Below are 23,090 nucleotides of genomic sequence, written 5' to 3'. Positions count from 1 at the left end.
GTTCATATCACATCAAATATTTTTTGCAATATTTTATTCAAATAAAAAAAATTTATGCACTATTTGCGCCCCATGGGCGGAGCCAGCATATGCCCAGTGTGGGCTGCTGCCTACACTGGGTCAATTTTTTTTTTATATGTTTATATGTATATATATATTTATGTCTACATTTTTAATTTGTGTATGCTATTATTACATGTTTAGCTGTCTATACTGATCCAATTTTCTTTTAATAATTTGTAGACCCAAATGTTAGACTCAATTTTTTACTTGTTATTAGTATCTAAGTATACACTCTATATAGCCTTCTGGATGTGTTTTTTTTTCTCGAGTCACAAACGTCATATACTTTGAGTAACAATCATTCCAATTCATTTTAATTACTGCTTAGTCTTTCATAATCTCTAAAAAAATCCAAAATGTTACCAAATTTCAGGTTCGTTGTTTCGTTCAATGTTTGTCGATCATTCAATTGTTTTATAATTTTATGCTTTTTCCAATCGATAATGAATTAATGCTTATTTTTCGAACGTATATTTTATATCATATTTTGTTTTGATTTTGGATTTTGTACACGTCGTTGTTCCTCATTTTTCTGACGTTTTCCCATCAATTATCAATGCTATTGGCTGTGCATAACTTGTGTTCAAACTTTATGAGACATTATTTTTAGCTGTCGATTAATTATTGCTCTCTTTTTTACTTTATTAATTATAATATATGGTTGCCTACGCTGAACCAAGATCCTGGCTCCGCCCCTGTTGCGCCCCAAATGTTTTCTCAGATAAAACTCAGTACAAAAATTGAAAATATGGTGTTAATATATGACAAGTAATGATATTAATGAAAAGTCTTTTCTCATGTGAAAATTTGTACAAAATATTAAAAACATGACACTGATATATGACTCAAATGCAAAATATTTTATATGTGCTTTTTTTTGAACAGAAATAGAAATATTATTAAGAATCAAGAGAATTACAGTCTTCATTCAAAACATCAAAGATAAAATCTGGAGGAGTATTCCAGATTGAAGGACGAGCATAGAAATAAGATACCCTAGCAAGATTGTGGGCAACCTTGTTTGCTTGTCGACGTGTGAAACAGATACTGAACGATGGTCTTTGGCGAAGAACTTCACGACACTTAGAGATAATTGTACCAAACTCTGAGTCATCTTCTATTTCCACCTTTATTGCATCAACAACTATTTTAGAATCGGACTCAAAGATTACATCTTGAACATTCATATCTTCAACCCAGCTAAGGGCTTCCTTGAACGCCATTGCTTCTGCATCTTTAATTCCTACTCTCCCAACGAACACATTTGTTTTAGCTGAAATAAATACTCCATATGTAAAAGTATTAAAATTAATTACTCATGTATTTACCGGATAAAAATTGGTACAAAGCATTAAAAATATGATATTGATATATGATATTTCAATATCAATTTTTTTAGATATGATATTAATATATGATATTTGAGCACACAAAAAAATGTAACAACTATTGATATTAATATAGTTGTTTTAATTTTATATTCAAAATTTTATCTTTGATATTATATTTAAAACATTTAATACTCAAATATCATATATTAGTTCCAAATTTTCAATGTTTTGTATCGAATTTCATCCGGAAAAAACATATATGGGCTCAAAGAGTGTCAACCTTTTTTTGTATGAATCAGATACTAGATAAAAACTTTTGATATGACATATACAAATGCAACTATGGTGGTAAAAATTTATAAACAAATCTCCCTCAAAATATCATTATCAGGTCACATGTTCCTTTCATTAATTATAACAGCGAAGGACCTGTATTTCCATATCATCAGTGGTCATCGCTAACCTTTTCCTGCCAAACAAGCCCGTCAAAAAACACATGCAAATTCAGAACGCCACGTCCCCACCCAACCCATACTAAAAATATCTCACCTTTTTTTTTCTTCCACATTTTCACTTTTTTAAGCCTTGTAAAATTCTGATAAATACCAAATCGAAATCGAGTCGAGTCGAATCTATGATAGAGTAACTCTCCTAATAGTTTGAATAGGTCTACTATAATTCCAAACCCGATGATTTTGGTTCCAAGATCTAATTGTTTGAATTCGAGGTTTTGATATGATTTGAATCCATTTTAATTGAAATTTAATCATATCGTTCGTAAGTGAGCAAACTAATTAATAATAGTTATTTATAAAATTATTACTCAATATTGTCAATTTTATTTTTGTAAAGAAAACTGTACACTTTGCGATTTTAGTTTTTCATGTTGTCAAATTTCAGTTTTAGTATGTTAATCTTTGTTTTTGAAAATTTTAGTCATTTTTCACTTGGGATTGCTGATATGAAATTACACAAGTCGGCGTTGTATAGTATGGTATTGAACAAATTAAATTACTTTCTATTTATAATGTAAAACATATAAAGAAAAATTAGAGATTTTTTTTTAAAAAAATCTAAGAATAACCAGAAATGGTGTAAAATTGAAAAAAAATTCACATTTGTGGGCATATAGATTGAGAAGTACTATATATATATTCTCTAAACCCTTCGATCAAGTGTAGTTTTTCCAAATTTTTTTGATCAAAATATTAATTTTTTACTTCAAAATTATATTTTTGTTTGTTATTTTATGAAGAAATATTGTGTAGTATATGTTGTTTTTAGTAAAAAGTATTCAACTCATGAAAAATATAACGTTTAATGTCAAAATCATTATTATTCCACTGTACGTATGAACCAGATCGATCTGTCTTATGAATATAGTTATGTGAGATCATTTTATCCGAGACATATTATTCGTCTGAATATATCTTTGTCCACTAAATCCTTGGACCCTTGTCAAAAAAAAAACGTGCTTGATTGATGGATGTGATATCAGGAAATATTTGAAGGATGAATTTCAAATGAAACATGTTTTTAGAGTATTGAAAATCAATCACATTTTGTGTCCGGATATTTCATTTGAAAAACTAGATTTTTTTTTATCATGCAGTGTGAGCTGCACGCTGCAGCTCACCGCATGCGTGGGTGGTTGCCGTCTGCAACCCACCCAAGCTGCATGCTTCAACTTTTAAATTTTAATTTTTTAATTTTTTTTAATAAAAATTTGTTTGATCGAATGAAATTCGATAACCAAATTATCGTTGTTAGATTGTTTCCATTTCTTTTTTTTGGTTGAACTTTCGTATTACTATGTTGTACTATTTTTTTTCAAAATACAATTTTAATATTAAACTATTTGTACTAGATAAATGTTAAAAAAAGAAAAGAAAAATACAATATTAAATGAAAAATACCGAGGAAAAAGTTATAAATAAAATTAATAAAATTAACTATAAAAATAAAAAAACCATACCCATTTTAATTAAATGAAAATATAAATCAATCTATACTTTTATACTATTTTATTAAGTTTGAGACACTTAGAATAACTAACTTTGGTGTCATAGTCTGTTTTAACAAATTTTAATGCAAGTTATATGTATTTCAGTGGATAAGAGATCATTGTTTATTTGGGATTTAGGTTATATGTTCAATTCTCATTGAGGTCATTTTTTTATTCTTTTATTTTTTAATTTATTTTTAATTTATATATAAAAATTACAGTTTAGTCACTCACTATTTCTTATAATTATATTTTGATCTTCATTTAAATATAAATCAAATAAATTATAAAAAATATTATACAAGCACGCACCGTATACATCGGTGCACTAGTATTAATAATGTGACAATGAAGCTCATAGATATTTGAATAATGAGATATTTGATTGTGAAATACGAAATATTTTAAGATTGAGATATTTGATTGAATGACGCTAAGATGACAACAGAGTAGGACATGAGCGGGTTTGTCATCTCTATCCCCATCCCTTGGCAGTTTCTTTGGGTTCTCCGGCTTCAAAAATAGTAATGTAGCGGTTTCAAGAAATTCCTAAACCCGAACTTATTATTTCTATTATTATTATTAAGACCGGTTCGAAGAAGAGAGTATTTCCGAAGATTAAAAAAATATTCGAATTTGAATATTAAAATCTATCCCTAAAACCGTTTTTTTTTTTTTGGGTTCTATACGAAAAAAATTATCATCTCTAAATGATATATATCATTAAGTTCACGTGAAATTTGAGAGAAATATTTGAATCATCGGATATTTAGTTACCGTAAATTAATTCCCCTTGTGTGTGTGATATCGTAAGCAAAGATCGTGACAACCAGATACAATACAAGAGACAGTAGCTCATCAAGATTCCGAGTAGATAACATAGAAAAGACATGAAAGGCAGGGAAAAAATACAACAATAATTATGTAATAATAATAATATAACAATATAATAGATGATTAAAAAAATAGCAAAAATTAGTTAATTATTATTATTATTGTTGTTGTGAATTATTTATTGAAATTACAGCCAAAATCAGTCTGAGAAAATCAGTAAATAAATAGATTCTGCACCAATCTGTGTACTTTTCGATGTCCACAAATAAATAAAATAAAATAAAAATAAAAGTACTAAATTAGTAAATCCCCACATTAAATATGGACTGTCCCTCATAAAATCCCAGGGACGCTACAGTGATCTGATATTGATAGTACGCTATTATCAAGAAAATTTTATATTTCCCCTTAAATATATTAATAAATAAATTCCAACCCCTTTTACAAAAAATAAAAATAAATCAAATGTTTTAGGCAGTAATATATCATAATTGGAATTTGATTCATTATGTTTTTTTTAAGGAATAAAATTATTCATCTCTATAATTTTTATAAAATATTTTATATAAAAATAGCGAGATTATGATAAATCCAGAGATACATACATAAAATTTATCCAATTTATCCTAATTTCAATCATGATAATCGTATTATTCTTTAGAGTAGGTATCTTGTCTCTCACAAATTTTTATCTGTGAGACGGATCAAATCTACCGATATTCATAATAAAAAGTAATACTCTTAACATAAAAAAATAATATTTTTTCATGGATGATCCAAATAAGAGATCTGTATCACAAAATACGACCCATAAGACCGTCTCACACAAATTTTTGCCTACTCTCTATGTAAAAATTACTGTAAAATTATTTTATTTATTAAAATATGATTTTTAAACATCTATGCTAGTTGATTAAACAAACCATCACCGAGTTATAAATTCTAATATATTCTCCAATTTTTTTAAAAAAAATTACTTTTATATGAAAAAAGCACAACGTGTGCTCATAATTTATGATTTTGGTATATAAACAACGAATAATTATTATGTTAAAAAACAAAAAACTATCTTTTTTTTAATCATTAAAAGAAGAAGACAAAAATTTCCAAGTTGTGCAGAGAGGATGTACAGTGATCTAGCAATAATTACTCGTACAAGAAAAATTCACAATATCCCAACAACTCATTCAATTTCATGGCGATGGAGATTAATTCAATACAGACAAAAATATTATGAATCGGGTTTGAGGATTCAAGGGTTGTAAAAATGACCGTCGCATCTGCACTTCCACCCTAGTGGCTTGTAATTGGAGTACCTGTTTCCGGCGGACGAAGAGCCCGGGGAGTACTCGAAGTAATACAGAGGACTTGATTGGGAGGCGGAGGCGGTTGTGCTCGGCTGGATTACTTTGTGATTCGGCACCGTCGGCATCTGCACAGCCATGCATGGGTGGCATTGGTTGCACTTGTTGTGACAGCTCGGCGGTGTGGAACCCAACCTCGTCTTCTCCTCTTCCACCACAAGATTCTGCGGAGAAATTCAATATTAAACAAAATCAAACAATCCCATTCTCCCGCATTCACCATGTTCAAACACAATGAAACCCAATAATTGTAACAATATTTCACGTAAATAAAAGCAGAAATTGGTGGGAAAGTGAGAGAGGTTGCTTGTGAAGAAAGGGGATAAAAATTCAACGTACGTACCTTGAAAGTGTCGGAAGGTTGATTATAATTGAGGCAATATGTTGGATAAAGAAGAAAAAGATGGATAATAATTAATGGGATGAGGGAAGTCACAGCCATGGTAGCATTTTTTGTCTCAAAAAAATTCTGAGAAAATCAACGATAAAGAAAGGAAATAAAAAACAAGAAAAGAAAAAATAAAACTAGGTGGGGTGCTAGGAAATTAAACAAAGATCGCAACTTGTGAAGCAAATCAATAACTTTACAATAATAATAATAATATAATAATAATAGTACTCCTACTCGGATTCAGAAGCAAACAGAGGAATGAAAGGGGAAATAATAACAGTTCATTGCAGAATTTGACTGTAAATTCGAAGGGAGCCGAGCTTTAATGGCGGTAAAAGGAGAAAGAGAGAGAGGCCGGAGTTGAAAATAACATGACGCAAAAAGGAAGAAGAAGAAGAAGAATGGGAAGGGCCCCGAGAGTCAGCCGAGGCTTGGCTTTACTAGCTGTGTGGAAAGTGAAATGTCCTTGTATAACAAAAATGGTGGGTGTGTCCTGTTGGGGGATATTGGATTTTTTTCCCTTTCCTATTTTCTATTTTACAGCACACAAATATTCCATCTGACAATATAAATATAATACTTAACAACGAAAATTTGTGTGAGACGATCTCACATGTCTTATTTGTGAGATGAATATCTTATTTGAGTCATCAATAAAAAATTATTATTTTTTATATTGAATATGAATAGAGTTGACCCGTCTCACAGATTAAATCCGTGAGACGGTCTCACATGATATCCACTCAAAATCCTTTCATTATTATTATTTCGTTCTCTTTACATAAAAATATGTTATAATAGTGAATCAATATATTATACACAATCAGTTACATAGGTGACTATAGTAGCTACAACCTAGAGTGTAAATGACCAATTAACCTTAATGGTGTAAATTAATCGAGTTTTTCGAGCAAGTTTGAATGTTATTTCATTTGAATTCGAAATTATTGAATTCGAGCCAAACACGAATATATTAAGATATTTTTCAAAATCAAAATTATATTATTAAAGAGATGTTCATGAACCTAATTCATTCTTGTCGAACATATCTTGTTTTTAGAATTGTTAATTCAATAAAGTCTTCCGGACCTATTGTTGTGAAGAATAATGAATCAATATTTTCATTAAAAAACACTTAATCAACCCGGCAACCAAATGCTTCAGCCCACATTAATGTCGGGTCACTCGTTGAAGATAAAAGTACATAGAACTCATATAAAGTTTTATCAAGAGCCAATTGAATTCATTGAACAAATATGAGTTCGATCAAAATTTGCTTTTCTGAAATACCATAAGCAAGCATGACATAATTATGAACATAAAATCTCGGTGCATGAAATATCTAGAATTTGGTTTTCCTACTCATGGTCGAATCAGAACATATCTATCTCTCCAAGAAACTTGCGGTTCATAATAAATAAATAAATAAAAATAGGTTGATAAATTAAATATCTTGTATTCAAAAAACATCTGACATAACATATATAATAAATAAATAGAAGTTAGTATGATTCTAAGTTCCATTACAAAAGTAATTAGTAGTGTTGCCATCAAAAATTATTTTGGACTAGTAAATATTTCAAAAAACATTATTAATTCTGACAATAAAACCATTCATACCTTGTAATGAATTCTATTATATAAAATATATATCAAGACGTTGTGCTAGTGTGATCTGGAAACCTTAATAATATATTTTATATATGAAATATTGTGTATGCTAAATATTTTCAATAGATGTTTATTCAAAAAGCCTAACAAGATAGCAACTCTCTCTCATTTTGCCAAATCATAAGCCGCCGTCGCTCATCTATTTCCCTTCAAGATTCATGTTCTTCTTTGGTTTAATCCCGACTCTTAGGGGGTGTATTCAATGTGGGAAATTTATTGGCTTTTAATGATTTTTGTAGATTTTAAAAATCTAGAGGTATTCAATCAAGACTTTTGCATACTTTATAGAAGTCTTGTGATATTCAAATAAACTTTCACGGAGTTTTAAAAAGTCAAGTGGTATTCAACATTGATTTTTATAGACTCTATAAAAGTCTACAGGTATTCAAATTTTCCATGGACTTTTAATAACTCAATGGAATTCATTGACATACAAACATTAAAGCCTAATGTACAACTACAAATTGTAAAAAATTGTATTTGGTTCACCCCAAAGATTTGAATGGATTTTTAAACTTCTAACTCTCTCTCTGTCGCTGCACATCACATATCTTCATATCTTCTCTCCTCTCATCTACTCTCTCAAATTTTCGAAGTGTATCTCTATATATATTTTCATCTTTCTTTTTCAAATTTTTCATTTTTTGGCTATTTGTTCATTTAATAATTTTTTATTTTAATAACACGGGGAAATTTTGAATTATAGAATTGATTTTGTGATTTTTAATTTATGATTTATACAAATTAATGTAATATTCAATAATAATAAAAGATGATAAAAAAATGTTATTTAATTCTTAATAATTGAATAGTTTCGTAACAACAATAATTTTTTAAATTCATTTTCGTATTTTTAATTAATATGTAAGCTATGATATTTTTATACAAAATTATATTCACACAATAATAAATAATATTATTTTTACATTTATATTATCAATTTAAAATAAGATTACATGTTAATCAATTGATGTATTTTGAAAAATTTACAAACATGCATATAAACCCACATATATATACATGTAAGGATTAAACGATTTAATTTTTAAATAAGTAAATTTATTTATTAATATAAATATTAAAAATAATTTCAAATTGAATATGTTATATATGTCAATTAATTATTGGTTCAAAGAAATTAATAAAAAATCACATGTTATAGTTAAGTACAAAATTTATAAAATTCTATAAAAAAAATCTACAAAAGTCTATAAAAATCTTACAAAAAAAAGTCTACATAAATCCACATAAATCTGTTTATAAATCTGTGAGATTCCATAAAAGTCAATAAAAATTTATCAAATCTATAAAAGTCTATCATTTAAAAAAGTCATTAAAAGTCATCAAACGATTTATTAACCCACATATATACATGTAAGGATTAAACGATTTAATTTTTAAATAAGTAAATTTATTTATTAATATAAATATTAAAAATAATTTCAAATTGAATATGTTATATATGTCAATTAATTATTGGTTCAAAGAAATTAATAAAAAATCACATGTTATAGTTAAGTACAAAATTTATAAAATTCTATAAAAAAATCTACAAAAGTCTATAAAAATCTTACAAAAAAGTCTACATAAATCCACATAAATCTGTTTATAAATCTGTGAGATTCCATAAAAGTCAATAAAAATTTATCAAATCTATAAAAGTCTATCATTTAAAAAAGTCATTAAAAGTCATCAAACGATTTATTAACCCACATATATATACATGTAAGGATTAAACGATTTAATTTTTAAATAAGTAAATTTATTTATTAATATAAATATTAAAAATAATTTCAAATTGAATATGTTATATATGTCAATTAATTATTGGTTCAAAGAAATTAATAAAAAATCACATGTTATAGTTAAGTACAAAATTTATAAAATTCTATAAAAAAAATCTACAAAAGTCTATAAAAATCTTACAAAAAAAAGTCTACATAAATCCACATAAATCTGTTTATAAATCTGTGAGATTCCATAAAAGTCAATAAAAATTTATCAAATCTATAAAAGTCTATCATTTAAAAAAGTCATTAAAAGTCATCAAACGATTTATTAACCCACATATATATACATGTAAGGATTAAACGATTTAATTTTTAAATAAGTAAATTTATTTATTAATATAAATATTAAAAATAATTTCAAATTGAATATGTTATATATGTCAATTAATTATTGGTTCAAAGAAATTAATAAAAAATCACATGTTATAGTTAAGTACAAAATTTATAAAATTCTATAAAAAAAATCTACAAAAGTCTATAAAAATCTTACAAAAAAGTCTACATAAATCCACATAAATCTGTTTATAAATCTGTGAGATTCCATAAAAGTCAATAAAAAATTTATCAAATCTATAAAAGTCTATCATTTAAAAAAGTCATTAAAAGTCATCAAAACTCTGAATTGAATACACCCCACTTACTCTAACATCACCTATTTCATTTGAATATCTTGCGTGCTCCATCAAATATCGAACACGACGTTGCAAACTACTAAGCTTCTGTGTAAGTTTGCCAACTCTACAAGTGGTATTAGCAGCCTGGCCATCAGGTTTCAGATTTACTCAAACTAATTTATTTTTGAAAATTTCAGTACTCGGATATTAGAAAAATACAATTTTAGTCACTATACTTTATTGCTAAAATGTTTTTGAACCCTAAACATTCTAACTCAGCTCTCAGTTCATAAACATTTGGGAATTAAGAATTTCGATGTAATATAAGATTTTGAATATTATGGAGGATTAAATATGTATTGAAAGGGATATTTGACATTTTGATTAATCACATTATGCAATGACAAATAAATAGCCAACTTCAGTTATTCGAAGTCACAAGATGATCTATTTTTACTTTCACCTTCAAGACTCGTCGAACACAGATACGACTCTCTACTTTGCTAAATTGGGATTCAAGTTAGCAACGCTTCATGAGGAGGAAACACATGTTGGGTGGTCTAATGGAATGACGAAATATATGCGGAAATTGTTGAGATTGAAGGTACCGAGTAAGATCTTAATTCATACGCGGTGTGCGATTAATATTGCATTGCCAACTTGCACGTCTCTCTCGTGCAGCGAGAGGTGCCCAAGTCGACCCATTTTGTCCCTTTCGTCTTTCTTTTGAAGAGGATAATTTTCATGCTTTTGTGAAATGTAAATGTGCGAGAGAGATGTAGAAAACTCCAGCAATTTGGTCACTGCTTGCCACATTTAATGCAAGAAATTTTGCAGACTTATCTGTTGAGTTGTGTGTGGAACAGGGCACGATCGATGACCTCGCACCTTTTACTTTGTTATATGGCTTGTTCGAAATCTGCTTGTGTTTGAAAATAGAAATACCGTGAAGCAATGGCAATATGTGGGGAGACTTTTCCGAATCGTTCCCTTATTTTGGTGTTGGATTTGTTGGGCAAGGCGACGGTGGGACATTATTGTTTGGAATGGTTCCTTGTTTTCAAGACTTGTACTCCCCTCGCCTTACAAAACTTTATGCTCTTTGGGAGGGCTGCTGTTTGAGTCACTAGACAACCATGGATTGTAGGAAATGACGCCTCGTTGGTGGTTAAAGCCGTGCATGATCCCAAACCTTTTGCGTTTGAGGCCCAAATTGTGATGGAAATACGAAAAGATTGCTTCCGGGTTCGTGGCTCCATAATTCAACACTGCTGCAAATCATGTAGCACAGTTGCTAGCATCTGAGGATATTCAACAAAGGGTTTCTTTTGAATTTACGGATTTTGAGCTTTTATTTTTTAAGAGAGACTGTAAATATTGATAGTCTACAATATTAATATAATTTATTTAAAGAATAGTTCTCTTGTGAGACAGTTTCACGAATTTTTACTGTGAGACGAGTCAATCCTACCGATATTTACAATAAAAAGTAATACTCTTAGCATAAAAAATAATACTTTTTCATAGATGATCCAAATAAGAGATCCGGCTCACAAAATAAGATCGTGAGACTGTCTTTCGATATTCACAATAAAAAATAATACTCTTAGCATAAAAAATAATATTTTTTCATAAATGACCTAAATAAGAGATCCGACTCACAAAATAAGATCGTGAGACCGTTTTTCATTAGTTTTTGTTTTATTTAAAATATATTTTTCCCCTCATCTTTATTTATTTAACTGAAGCAAACTACTTTCGGCAACTACATAGCCACATGTAACATATCCAACGCCCCACACACAAATTCCATCTATGGCTTCTTACTCCATGCTACTCTTCCCTCCAAACCTCTCCAACCCTCTCGGTCTCTACTCGAGAACCAGTCTTGCCTCCTCCTTCAAAGCCAACACCGCCGCCACTTCAAAAACCACCAGCTGCAGACCATTTTTAGTCGTCGCCTCAGCTTCATCTCGTGCACTCCAAGCTCTGATATTCGATTGCGACGGTGTGATACTTGAATCCGAACACCTCCACCGCCAGGCCTATAATGATGCCTTTGCATATTTTAATGTTCGCTGCCCATCTTCATCTTCCTCGGGTCCGCTCAATTGGAGCCTTGAATTTTATGACGAGTTGCAGAATTTAATAGGTGGCGGCAAACCCAAAATGCGATGGTCCCTTACCTTTTACACCTCTCTTTTATTATTGGTTTATCTGCAAAATTTTAGCTCTTTTTTTTGAAAGTTTTGTTTTTGAGAAATGTAATTTTCTTCTTTGGGCTGAAATATGTCTCACTTTGGTGCGCTTTCTTGAAGGTATTTCAAGGAACATGGTTGGCCAATTTCTACCATTTTCAATTCATCTCCGGAAAATGATGACGATAGAGCGAAGTTAATCGACATTCTTCAGGTTTCATTTTCTCTGCTATTATTTCCCTTCCGGGCTTAATTTGATTAAGCTTAAACTTATTAAATCAAAGACATAACTTTCAGTTTTGAGTGCACTGGCATGGATTCATCCTGGAATGAAAACATTATTTGGGATTTAGATTTTTCAGGTGTTGTTTTCTAGTCTACATTAGGTATGCTCTATCGGCACGCTGTATTTTATGTTCTTGAATCAAAATATGCAGCCATTTTGTCCTATATTGAGCTTTGAATCATTTTTCAACGAAAATCTTAATGGAATATAAAGAACAGGAATTGCTGCTTCTGTTTCATAGTTCCACGCTGTCAAGTTTTGGGTATAAATCGGATTGTAATGGGCCCATAAATGGTGGAACTAGTGGTATTTTTACATGGAATGGAACATGACATACAGAATGGACGGCATATGATTTGGATCGAAAATATTCATGGTGATCATTCGTTTTGCAACATAAATAGAATTGGTATCGTATTTGGTTATGGTTATGTTCCTAAAATCCTATTACTAGTCATTATTGTAGTTGATTATGCACCAAATCGTATTTGAATGGATGACTTGAATCTATTCAATTTTCTTATTAATATATATATATATATATATATATATATATATATATATATATATATATATATATAGCGAATATCACATGTTGTGACAGGAACAACCAAAATCTATATATATATATATATATATATATATATATATATATATATATATATATATATATATATATATATATATATATGCTTTTATGTTTGTTGTTCCTAGGTGATATTCCATTAAGATACAATATATGTAATAGTTGTGAGTTTTCCATGAAATCATGCAACCTCTGTGGCCGTTCTTTCAAACCATTCTCGGAATGAGCTATGATAGTGAAATTGGGAAGCTTCAATGTTTTGTGGAATTGAAAATTTTCCATTCATGTATAGATATATTGCTTCGAGGTTCCAATTACTTGCCCAAAATGTTGATTATGTGAAAATGAGTATTTCCTGTGTCATCCAAATCCAGATTTTTTGTCGTTAAATATCATTTATATTGGATTTAAACTTTCACTTTTGTGTGGCTACATCCTTATTTCAACAGATCTCCAGTTATTTAGGTGTTATTTGTAATTTTTTCCACGCTCCTTATTTAGCTTGTGCATTTTTTTGTGCTGGCTCTCCATTCTTAATTTCTTTGTTACTGCAATTAAGTTATCAATGTAGTATATTTTGCCTTTTAATAGCTATTGGTTGATGAAATAATTGGTGCAGGACTGGAAAACAGAGAGGTACAAAGAAATAATCAAATCTGGAACTGTAAGAGAACACTTGTAAATGCATGTTGCTCTGTTTATGGATAAATGATAACTGATACGACGAAATATCATTTTCTTTCGTTTTTTGGTTTGGAATTTCAAGCAATTCATTCAGAGCATCATACCATTCTTTGAATCAGGTTGAGCCTAGACCTGGAGTTCTGAAGTTGATGGATGAGGCAAAGGCTGCTGTAAGATCTCTATGTTAAAATGCAATTTATTTCTGTTCATATAATCATGAAATCGTGTTTGGGTTGCTTGCTTATGAAAGTTAACTTAGCTGTGAACAATATTTAATCAATTTGCTGCTTTTGCAATATAATGTTCGGAGGACTGAGTCTAACACGATGCGTTGTTTCCTGAGTCTTGATGAGTTCACTTATCGGCACATCTTAATCATTGCCGTGTCCCCCTTTCTTTTACAGGGAAAAAAGGTAGCTGTTTGCTCTGCTGCGACCAAAAGTTCGGTGATCCTTTGCTTAGAAAATCTCATTGGAATGGTAAAACTCTAATTTTTACTTGTAATTACTACGCTGACTAGTTCTTGGCAAGTTCTTGCTATCCTGAAAGAGTGTCGTATAAATATTTACAATTGGGCCAGGACTTGCCTAACTTTAGAATAGAATTGAATTATATATAGAGTACAGGAGTCTGTTGCTTAAGCACTGACTTAGCTTAAGTAAATAAAATGGGCAAAGTTGTGGATAAATTAATTTATTCAGCATTTCATTTATAAGAACATGCACGCACATATAAAATTTCCATGTTTGTATTATGTCATTTCCTTGTCACCATGCCCATATTTTACATCAAGTATTAGTCGTTTATTGCTGTTTTGTTCTTATCTTGTTGTAGGAGCGGTTCCAGGGCCTTGATTGCTTCCTTGCAGGTATGTCTCGGTCATGCTTTTCTCTTTATCCAAAATAATTAGCTCTTTCTCAATGATTATCTTGAAAGGACTGGTTGAAGAGCGTTTTAACATCCTCATTTGGTTAATATTTGTGTGCTCAATTAATCGATTCACATTCTAATTCTGGTATCTTTTAGTGTATAGTGTGATTTTGATTTGCCATTAATATTTGACACCATTTTTTCCTTTGGTTCTGTGGTACTCGCAGCTTTGATAAATAACAAGACATAGAGTGTTGATCAAAATAAATATTGGCCGTCACCCGTGTTTTACTTGATGTTCTTTTGCCAGGATTAACAATTCAACCAATTTATCCGCCCTTTTATTGCGAAAATCAGTCGTGGTGCCATTCCGTTACCATGAAATGTGATAATTGTTTGGCCGATTTAAACAAGCTGATTCTGAATTGCTTCGCGGCAAGTATTAGTACAACTGATAGATCCCTCGGCACTGCCCTCATACCATAGGTGGAGGACTGACTGTAATACCACTTGCGGGAAAGATGTGAATGTTTTTATAAAAATATTTAATGGACTTCCTTAGTAGCTTGATTTTGTTTATTTCAATCCTGACACCATTACTTTCCCAAAAAACTGACCTCGGCATGTCAAGCACGCGGTGAAATTTGAGCTATCCATTTGACAATGATTGCTCTCCACGTTACTTCTGTAGGTGATGATGTGAAGGAAAAGAAACCCGATCCATCAATTTATATTACAGCCGCAAAGGTAATTAGCGTGGAATTGTTAATTTGTTGTCATGTATACTCATTTTTTTATGTCTGCCCTCTGATTTCTGCATTCCCTGAGTGAAGTTTTTTATATTGTGTAGAGATTGAACGTCTTGGGGAAGGATTGCTTGGTAGTAGAAGACAGTGTCATTGGACTGCTGGTTGATCTTTTTAATTATCATATTTACTTTTCTTTTTTAAAGTAACTACAATGACGAATTTTGATATGCTTTGTGAGAACTTTGAAGTAGAATTTCTACAACACTCGAGTTCGCGCCTTGAAAATTTCTCATACAACAGTTAAAATCATATTCCACGATTTTTTTACCCATTGAGCCTGCGATGGAACAAAAGCATCTAGTTCTTAAAGAAACTTTATGCACTGTTTTCGAAATGAGGGGATCTGAAAATTATTTGAAATTTATCCTTTCTAATGCATGAGAATGGTTGAAACAAATGAAAATCACGAGTTTCAAATTCTGAAGTCTCTTGGCTAAGAAACTTCATTGTATTTAGATTAAGGCATTAAAAAACAACGATTTCGAGTGCATAAAATAGCTCTATCATTTACTTATTTTCTGAGATGAATGTCCGAGCTCCATTCATGCTGCAGGCTGCCACTGGAGCCGGAATGTCATGCGTGATTTCTTATACACCATCCACTGCTAACCAGGTAAACCATGCATTATATTCAAGGTCAAAAGCAAGCAACTGTGCACCATAGTATATAATCATAAAAATTTGATTTGCATGTCAATCATGTTATAGGATTTTAAAGAGGCTGCAGCCATCTACCCTGACTTGAGCAATGTCCGGTAATAATCTCACCACTCGAGTGCACATTATTTTTCAATTTCACTAACAAATCTTATCCTGGTTATCGTTTTTATTTGTTCAGATTGACAGATTTGGAAGCATTGCTAGAAAATGTTGTTACTGCAAAGTAGAGAACCTGCTAGCTATGAACCATCCTGTGAGTAATTCGACCGAAAGCATACTTTGATAAACTTCCCTTACATATCATTCATTGAGGGATTATCCATGCACGTTAAGTTGGGAATCACAACCTGTAAAAATAAGCTTCAACTATGATAAATATAGTTCATTCTTTCGCGAATAAATTCAGGGTTAGTCGAAGTTTATGGCTATTCTTCCCTCGCTCTGTTAAATATTCGGCGCACTGTTTTTGTCCATCTTTTTTTCCCCAGATAGCGCTATACGTTCTTTTATTAGTAACGAGAAACAGTAGTATAAGAGAAGGGGACTAGGCTAAAACATTCCACTGATCACGGTAGAGTTCAAAATCAGGACCTAACTATACACATATATTGAATCGATTATAAAGCCTTTTTCGACGTACGTAACTAAGACAAATCAATCGCGTAAAAACTCGAAATATATGCATTATGATCATATTCAATCGGAAGTTGATGTCATGCTCTCTCTTCTTGAAAGCTTAATTGGCGACATGAATGATACTTATTTATTAGAAATGCATCTAATACTTGAAAATGATTTTGAAGTCCAAATAAGCTCTTCAACTACAACGGTTCCCAATAAGCTTTCCCCATAATCCTATACTCTACTGTTCCTTTTGTTGTGTATATGAGCTCTTTGCTATGTGGATCAAAGTAGTCACAAAGTATATGAGCTATTTGCTATGTGGATCAAAGTAATCAATAAAGTGATCAGCTTTCCCATAGTTGAAAAAGGCCATGTCACTGGATGATGACTCTTTCTTGAAGTTCTAATCGAGGTTCTGATATGTCATATGACATTTCTTCACGAACCTTGAAAATCTCTTGAAGAATAATGACATAGCATCGTTGCTGATTTGCTCGACAGTCATTTCAGATGGTTTTTCAATAGCAACAATAGTTAAAGCACTTGAAACAACAACGGTGATAAGAGCTTTAATTGACTGACTTGATGAAGTCTTCACCACTATTTACTTCAAGTTCAAACTCATAGACCTTTAAGTCTGCAAACAAATCATGAAGTTCCAGTTTGCTCAAATATTTTGATTATCTCATTGACATATTCTTAAGTCTCATTCTCTGGGAAATGCTTTCATAACCTCGAGTGCAATTTCTCTGTTGTCATATTCTTTGCTGAAGAGCGGCTAGCTCGTTGATAATGTTACTAAATCTTTCAACAAAGTTATTTAAAGATTCTTTGACTGTTATTTTAACATTTCAAACTTCCGCGTTGCTATGGAAAGTTTATTTTCCTTTGTCCGATCATTTTCTTCACATGTCTAGATGAAATTTCCCTGATTTATTTTGCAGTATAACACATCTTGATTTTGCTAAATGTGTTTTTGTCAAGAATGTTGTACATAAGTCTTTGGATACATTATCCATGTTTGCTTTCCTTTATCTTCGTTGGTCCATTTGTTTATGTGTTTTTCCAACATTTGTGGATCTCCTTCTGATATAGTCTCAGTTATATCGGCTTTCATAATTTAATGGGATCATCAGTGATGACATACCGCATGCTAGATGAGCTTTCATCCTGATTTTTAGTCGCCGAATTCTTCTTTAGAGAACATGAGAACCTTGTTGAAAGATGTCATAAGTTTTGCAGTAGATTTTTCAAAACGAGATACACCCTATCTCTGATATCGTTTGTTAGGATTGGTGGAGTATTTAGAAGGGGAGTTCCGAATTTTCTTTCTTTCTTCTGCTTTTGAAATATGTGCTTCAAACCTTTTTAGGTGTCAGAAGCTAAACTCGACATTTGAAAGTACAATAGACTACTTAAAAATGCGGAAGCAGTCCACAACACTTGATGAAACCTAGAAACAGTAGAAGGTAAAATAACACAATGTTTGTTTCTGAAAATTCGAAGGACAAACTTTTCTACGTCTCTCTATTTTCTATTTCCAAAAGATATTATTAAAAGACTTTGATCAGTACACACTTATACAAATCCAATTCCGTATGACTTATTTTTTGCCTATTGAAACTCTTAGTATTACAACTCAAAACTCAATGAAGATTGATTCTAGAAAGTGGAAAAGACATTTCCACATATTAAAAACACTTCATATTTTTCCTTGGGTAAATACAATGAAAGAATATGTGAACAAATAATAGTACAAATGATTTTTTGAATATGATAGAACTTTAAAGTGTTTGCTGGTTTTTGTAGACTTTCTAGAAAGTGTGAGTGATCTCGTAAGTTCACAATAGGTAAGTGTATGTGAACGTATTATGAAGTCTTTTTATGAACCATCTTCAACGTTTGAACGAGAACGACTCTTTTTTCAGTTATGAGTACCTGAAAATCGTTTTTGTATTCAAAATGATAGTTGTCATTAAATGATCTGTATGATTTATGTAATGACATTAAATAAAGTTTAATATTGTAAGAAATGCCTACCATAAATAAGGACATTATCTAATAGACTAGAGTAGTATGACAGATTATCGTAAAAGGCTAACTTCTGACTATTGTTACTGATTCTATATTACTTCATTCATAGTTCGGTCTATTGGTATTTGTATTTTAAGGGTTTGTTCTGATTTTTCTAAAATGAATACTGATTCTGGTTTTCTTCATCAAAATATAATAAGTAATGAAATATTAATCACGTTATTTTTTTCTGTTTTAATATATTTTTATTAAGTTGTAGTATTTTAATTTTATTTCTTTGATTATTTTAGTGTCATGTTGCAAAATTATTACATTTTAACTTTGTTATATGGCTATAATTACTATTTTCGTACATTCCAAACAAATAGAATCTAATCAGACATTTTCAGTAGTATTAAAATCGAGTGGATCTAAAATTATGAAGTCGGTGCTATTTGATCAGATTCTTTTTTTTTAAAAAAAAAAAACCAAAGGGGCTGTGCGCTTATTTATTTTTCACATAGAATTGTCATCTATTTTTAGATAAAAGTACATTTTACAGAGAGTTGTATGCAATTTACTCGATTATAAACTGGTCTTTCTTTATTACCGTCGATGCAAATGATATTTCCAGCTTGACTCTGAATATTTTTACACAGATGGATGTTAATAATAAATAAAAGAAATGCTAAATGTGGACAAATTAAACATAATTGCATCCCATGAGCGTCTGTCAACTAACAACAAAGCCCAAAGAATCTTTTGCACGATGAAATCAATTCATGGATCCGTCGGCGCGTTCTTGACTCATCGTGGATGGAATTCGACGGTTGAAAGCATATGCGGAGGTGTGCCGGTTATTAGCTGGCCTTTTTTCGCCGACCAGCAGACAAATTGCCATTATCCGTGCACGAAATGGGGGATTGGAACGGAGATCAATTGGGATGTGAAGCGGGGCGAAGTGGAGCGTTTGGTGCACGAAATGGGCGATTTATATTGCCTCATACCAATGGAGATATCATTCCATCTTATAAACCCATGATCTTTCTCTAGATCTTCCAATGTGAGACTTTGGTTGCATCCCAACAATCCTCCCCTCAAACGAAGTTCCACTATTATTCTCATAGTCCGAGCCTCCCCTCAAGCCTTATTCGCCCTCCAATCGAGGTTACTCCACTTCACTGCGTTGTAGCGCACGCCTTACATGAATACCGGGAGCATCAACCACCTCGAGAGTTTAATCAAGGATTTTTACCGGGAGCCCTCACCTCCTTCGTTTAGGTATCGAGGATTCCACCCACACAGCTCGATCTAGACCATGGCTCTGATACCACTGTTAGGACCAATGGAATCCGGATTTCTCCACACAGGTATGATATTGTCCACTTTGGGTTTTAACCCTCATGGTTTTGCTTTTGGAACCACCCAAAAGGCCTCAAACCAATGGAGATATCATTCCATCTTATAAACCCATGATCTTTCTCTAGATCTTCCAATGCTCTATTACCAGATGGTTATGAAATGCTGTTCTGGAAGTGAAAGACCTGCACACCAGTTTACATAGAGTTTGATATAACTTTACCATGCACGAGCTAGAACCAGCGATTAACCATGACAGCACCAATTGCCATACTTTGCGCAGCAAGAATCATCCACCACTTCCCCACAAAGAAAAGTTATTCTTGTCAAAAGAAATAGCTAGCAGGCTCTGGCGATCAAAATACCGGCCAGCAACTCTAATAATGCATGTAGTTTGATATTTCAAAGGAGCTTCTTGCCAGGTCCAAAAGTTAAGTTTGCTAAGTGAATGACAAGATCCAAAGGTTTGTTTTGAGCACACAATCAGGTACATGTCGAGAGGCAAATTACATTATCTAGAGAACACATAATTTGGACATGAGAAATGCATGTGTTCATTTTGAATAAATGAAGACGTGCAACTACACAAAGGAAATATATTCGAGGAAAAGATGAATGCCTGTGAATATTTAAATAGTCCAATATTACTAGAGATACAATTTTCGAAAACTTCAAATCTATAATAGATGTTAACAGTGCTCCTCCTACTATGAGATTCAAGGGCGAGATTGCTAAGTTTAATATTCATGATATATACTTGTGATGAAACATACTAATTGATGTCATGTATCGATCACTTGTCAGAGAAAATTTAGAGTTTGTTTATGTTACGTCTCATATTCGACGGATGTCTGGTAAACAGAGTCATCATCACAGAATTATCCCAAGTCGGGGACGGATGCGTATCATTTACATGAGGCCATCATGCGACTGGGGCATGAAAAAAAAATGTAACTAGATACAGTGAACTGTTGAAACATTGAGAGATCAGTGCTATACTGGATAAGTGGGGACGTTTGTGGAGAACACCTCTTCAACCGCGAGATAAAGTATTCTATAATGGGAAGCCAACTTTTGAACCAACTCTATATATATACCTCGTGATGTTGGATGTGAACATTATGTTATGAACGAGAGATGATCGCAATACTCTTATTTTATTTCAATTTAAAAATAGACGCTTCAAATTATTTATTTATAAAAGAATTACAATGAACTCATGTCTGTTTTGTTGTTGTTGCTTGCTTTACACTACGGGCTCTTGTGATGCCTATTCAATGTTCGTTTGTATCGAATTCCAGCCAATTAGTTCTAGGATGTACATTTCGATGGATTTTGTGTTTGTGCTTCTTGATTTTGTTTGTTTTGTTATTTTTTATTTGAAGTATATATAGTTGTCTTTTCTGGAAAACATTACTTCCATTGGTGTCCTTGGAATCTTTTGAAGTGGTTATATTACCCCTAATTTTCTTTAGCCTCTATATATTTTGGTGCAGGTTTGTTGTTGCCTTGTTGTCACCTTTGTCTTCACCTGTGCTAGTTGCCGTATGTTGTCTCTCTTTCAAAAAAAATGAAGGGTTGATCAAACAAATAAGTGAATGAAAGTGGTTAGTCCAATTCGAGGACTAAAGTGTAGAATCAAACCCTATTCCTAGGAGGACTAAAGGTCTCCTAGAAGGCTTGTAAGATATATTATATTTCATGGGAATAAACTGGTGTACGATGCAGAATTTATACATTCGAAAAATTAATCAACCAATTGTCATTTAACTAATCGTTAGTTAATCACAGTTCTTATATATATTGGAAGAACACAGTTCCTGTATCGCTGGGAGCAAGCAACAATTATATTATCAAATCTCATATCCAATCAAAAATATCATATCTAACAACAATTATATTATCAAATCTCACATCCAATCAAAAATCTCGTATCAAAAGCTCACACAACTCCAATCCAATCAAAAGCAATACTTAATTTCAATAAGAAAAAAATTCATGAAAAAGACCAATTATATTATCAAATCTCATATCCAATATAAAATATCATACTATTCTCGCATCCAATCAAAAATCTATCGGAAGCTCATAGTTTCTGTTCTCAAATCCAATCCAAAACCTGTTGGAAGCAAACAACAATTATTATTTTAAAATCTCACAACAATTATATTCAAAAGCAAAAATAAAAAATAGGAATGGGAAGAGCAATTGTATTCTAAATCTCACGGTGAGAATCGTGAGACTTGAAGAGCAGAAATTAAAATTGGCGGGATGGATTTGAAATAAAGGATAGTTGGTATATAATAATAATAATAATAATAATAATAAAGAATTCATAATAAATAATAATTTATTCTTATATTTTTAATAATTAATCAGAGTTCTTACTAAAAATATCCATATTTTCATTCTCCCCACCCAGATTTTTGGTCCAGTTAAAGGCTTTCTCATGCAAATTCTCACCCGACTAACTTAAAAGCCTTCTAGGAGACCTTCAAGGTCGTGTTGAGCATGAAATATAATATAATGAAAATGTTCACACGCCTGAATAATTTTAGTTTTAATTTCGTCCAAAAAATGAATTTCCATTACGTGACTTGATTGACCATTACCCATAATATAACGACCAACATTGTATTATCCTTAATAAGATCTCAAAAATACATTTTTATATTATTTATTTCAATTTCTTCCATTAAATTTATATTCTCAACTACAATTTAGAACAAACCCACGAAAAGAAACCAATCGATGGCTGGGAATCTTTCAAATAAATTCGCATAAATTAAACATAGTAGTTACTTGGTGAGTACGTGTTCTTACTTTTTCTTGATTTTTTGGGATTTTTGGGTGTTTGAATGGATTTTTTGTTGAATTTTCAATCTTAAGAACCTAGAAAATTCAAATACAGCCACCTAGCAGTACTTGCTTCTCCGCC

General features: G+C 31.4%; 1 protein-coding gene across 3 annotated transcripts; it reads left to right on the top strand.

The window, feature by feature from the left end:
- The first annotated feature begins 11,827 nt into the window (after positions 1-11,827).
- LOC140817275 (haloacid dehalogenase-like hydrolase domain-containing protein At4g39970) lies at positions 11,828-21,829 on the top strand. 3 transcript variants are annotated; one of them, XM_073177007.1, is made up of 12 exons: positions 11,829-12,240; positions 12,382-12,475; positions 13,753-13,797; positions 13,937-13,987; positions 14,222-14,296; positions 14,652-14,685; positions 15,379-15,434; positions 15,538-15,597; positions 16,050-16,109; positions 16,205-16,251; positions 16,335-16,409; positions 21,649-21,829. In XM_073177007.1, exons 1-11 carry the CDS (start codon positions 11,879-11,881, stop codon positions 16,381-16,383), a joined length of 933 nt encoding a protein of 310 aa, XP_073033108.1. In that variant the 5' UTR covers positions 11,829-11,878; the 3' UTR covers positions 16,384-16,409; positions 21,649-21,829. The 3 variants fall into 3 exon arrangements, with proteins under 3 accessions (XP_073033171.1, XP_073033108.1, XP_073033050.1); XM_073176949.1 differs by lacking the exon at positions 21,649-21,829 and having other exon boundaries at positions 16,335-16,584; XM_073177070.1 differs by lacking the exons at positions 15,538-15,597; positions 21,649-21,829 and having other exon boundaries at positions 11,828-12,240; positions 16,335-16,584.
- Positions 21,830-23,090: the final 1,261 nt, after the last annotated feature.

This window comes from Primulina eburnea, chromosome 1, assembly GCF_022965805.1.
Source record: "Primulina eburnea isolate SZY01 chromosome 1, ASM2296580v1, whole genome shotgun sequence".
NCBI classification, from domain to species: Eukaryota; Viridiplantae; Streptophyta; class Magnoliopsida; order Lamiales; family Gesneriaceae; genus Primulina; species Primulina eburnea.
Note: the sequence above shows the minus strand (reverse complement) of the source record. Positions and strands in the feature narration are given on the sequence as shown.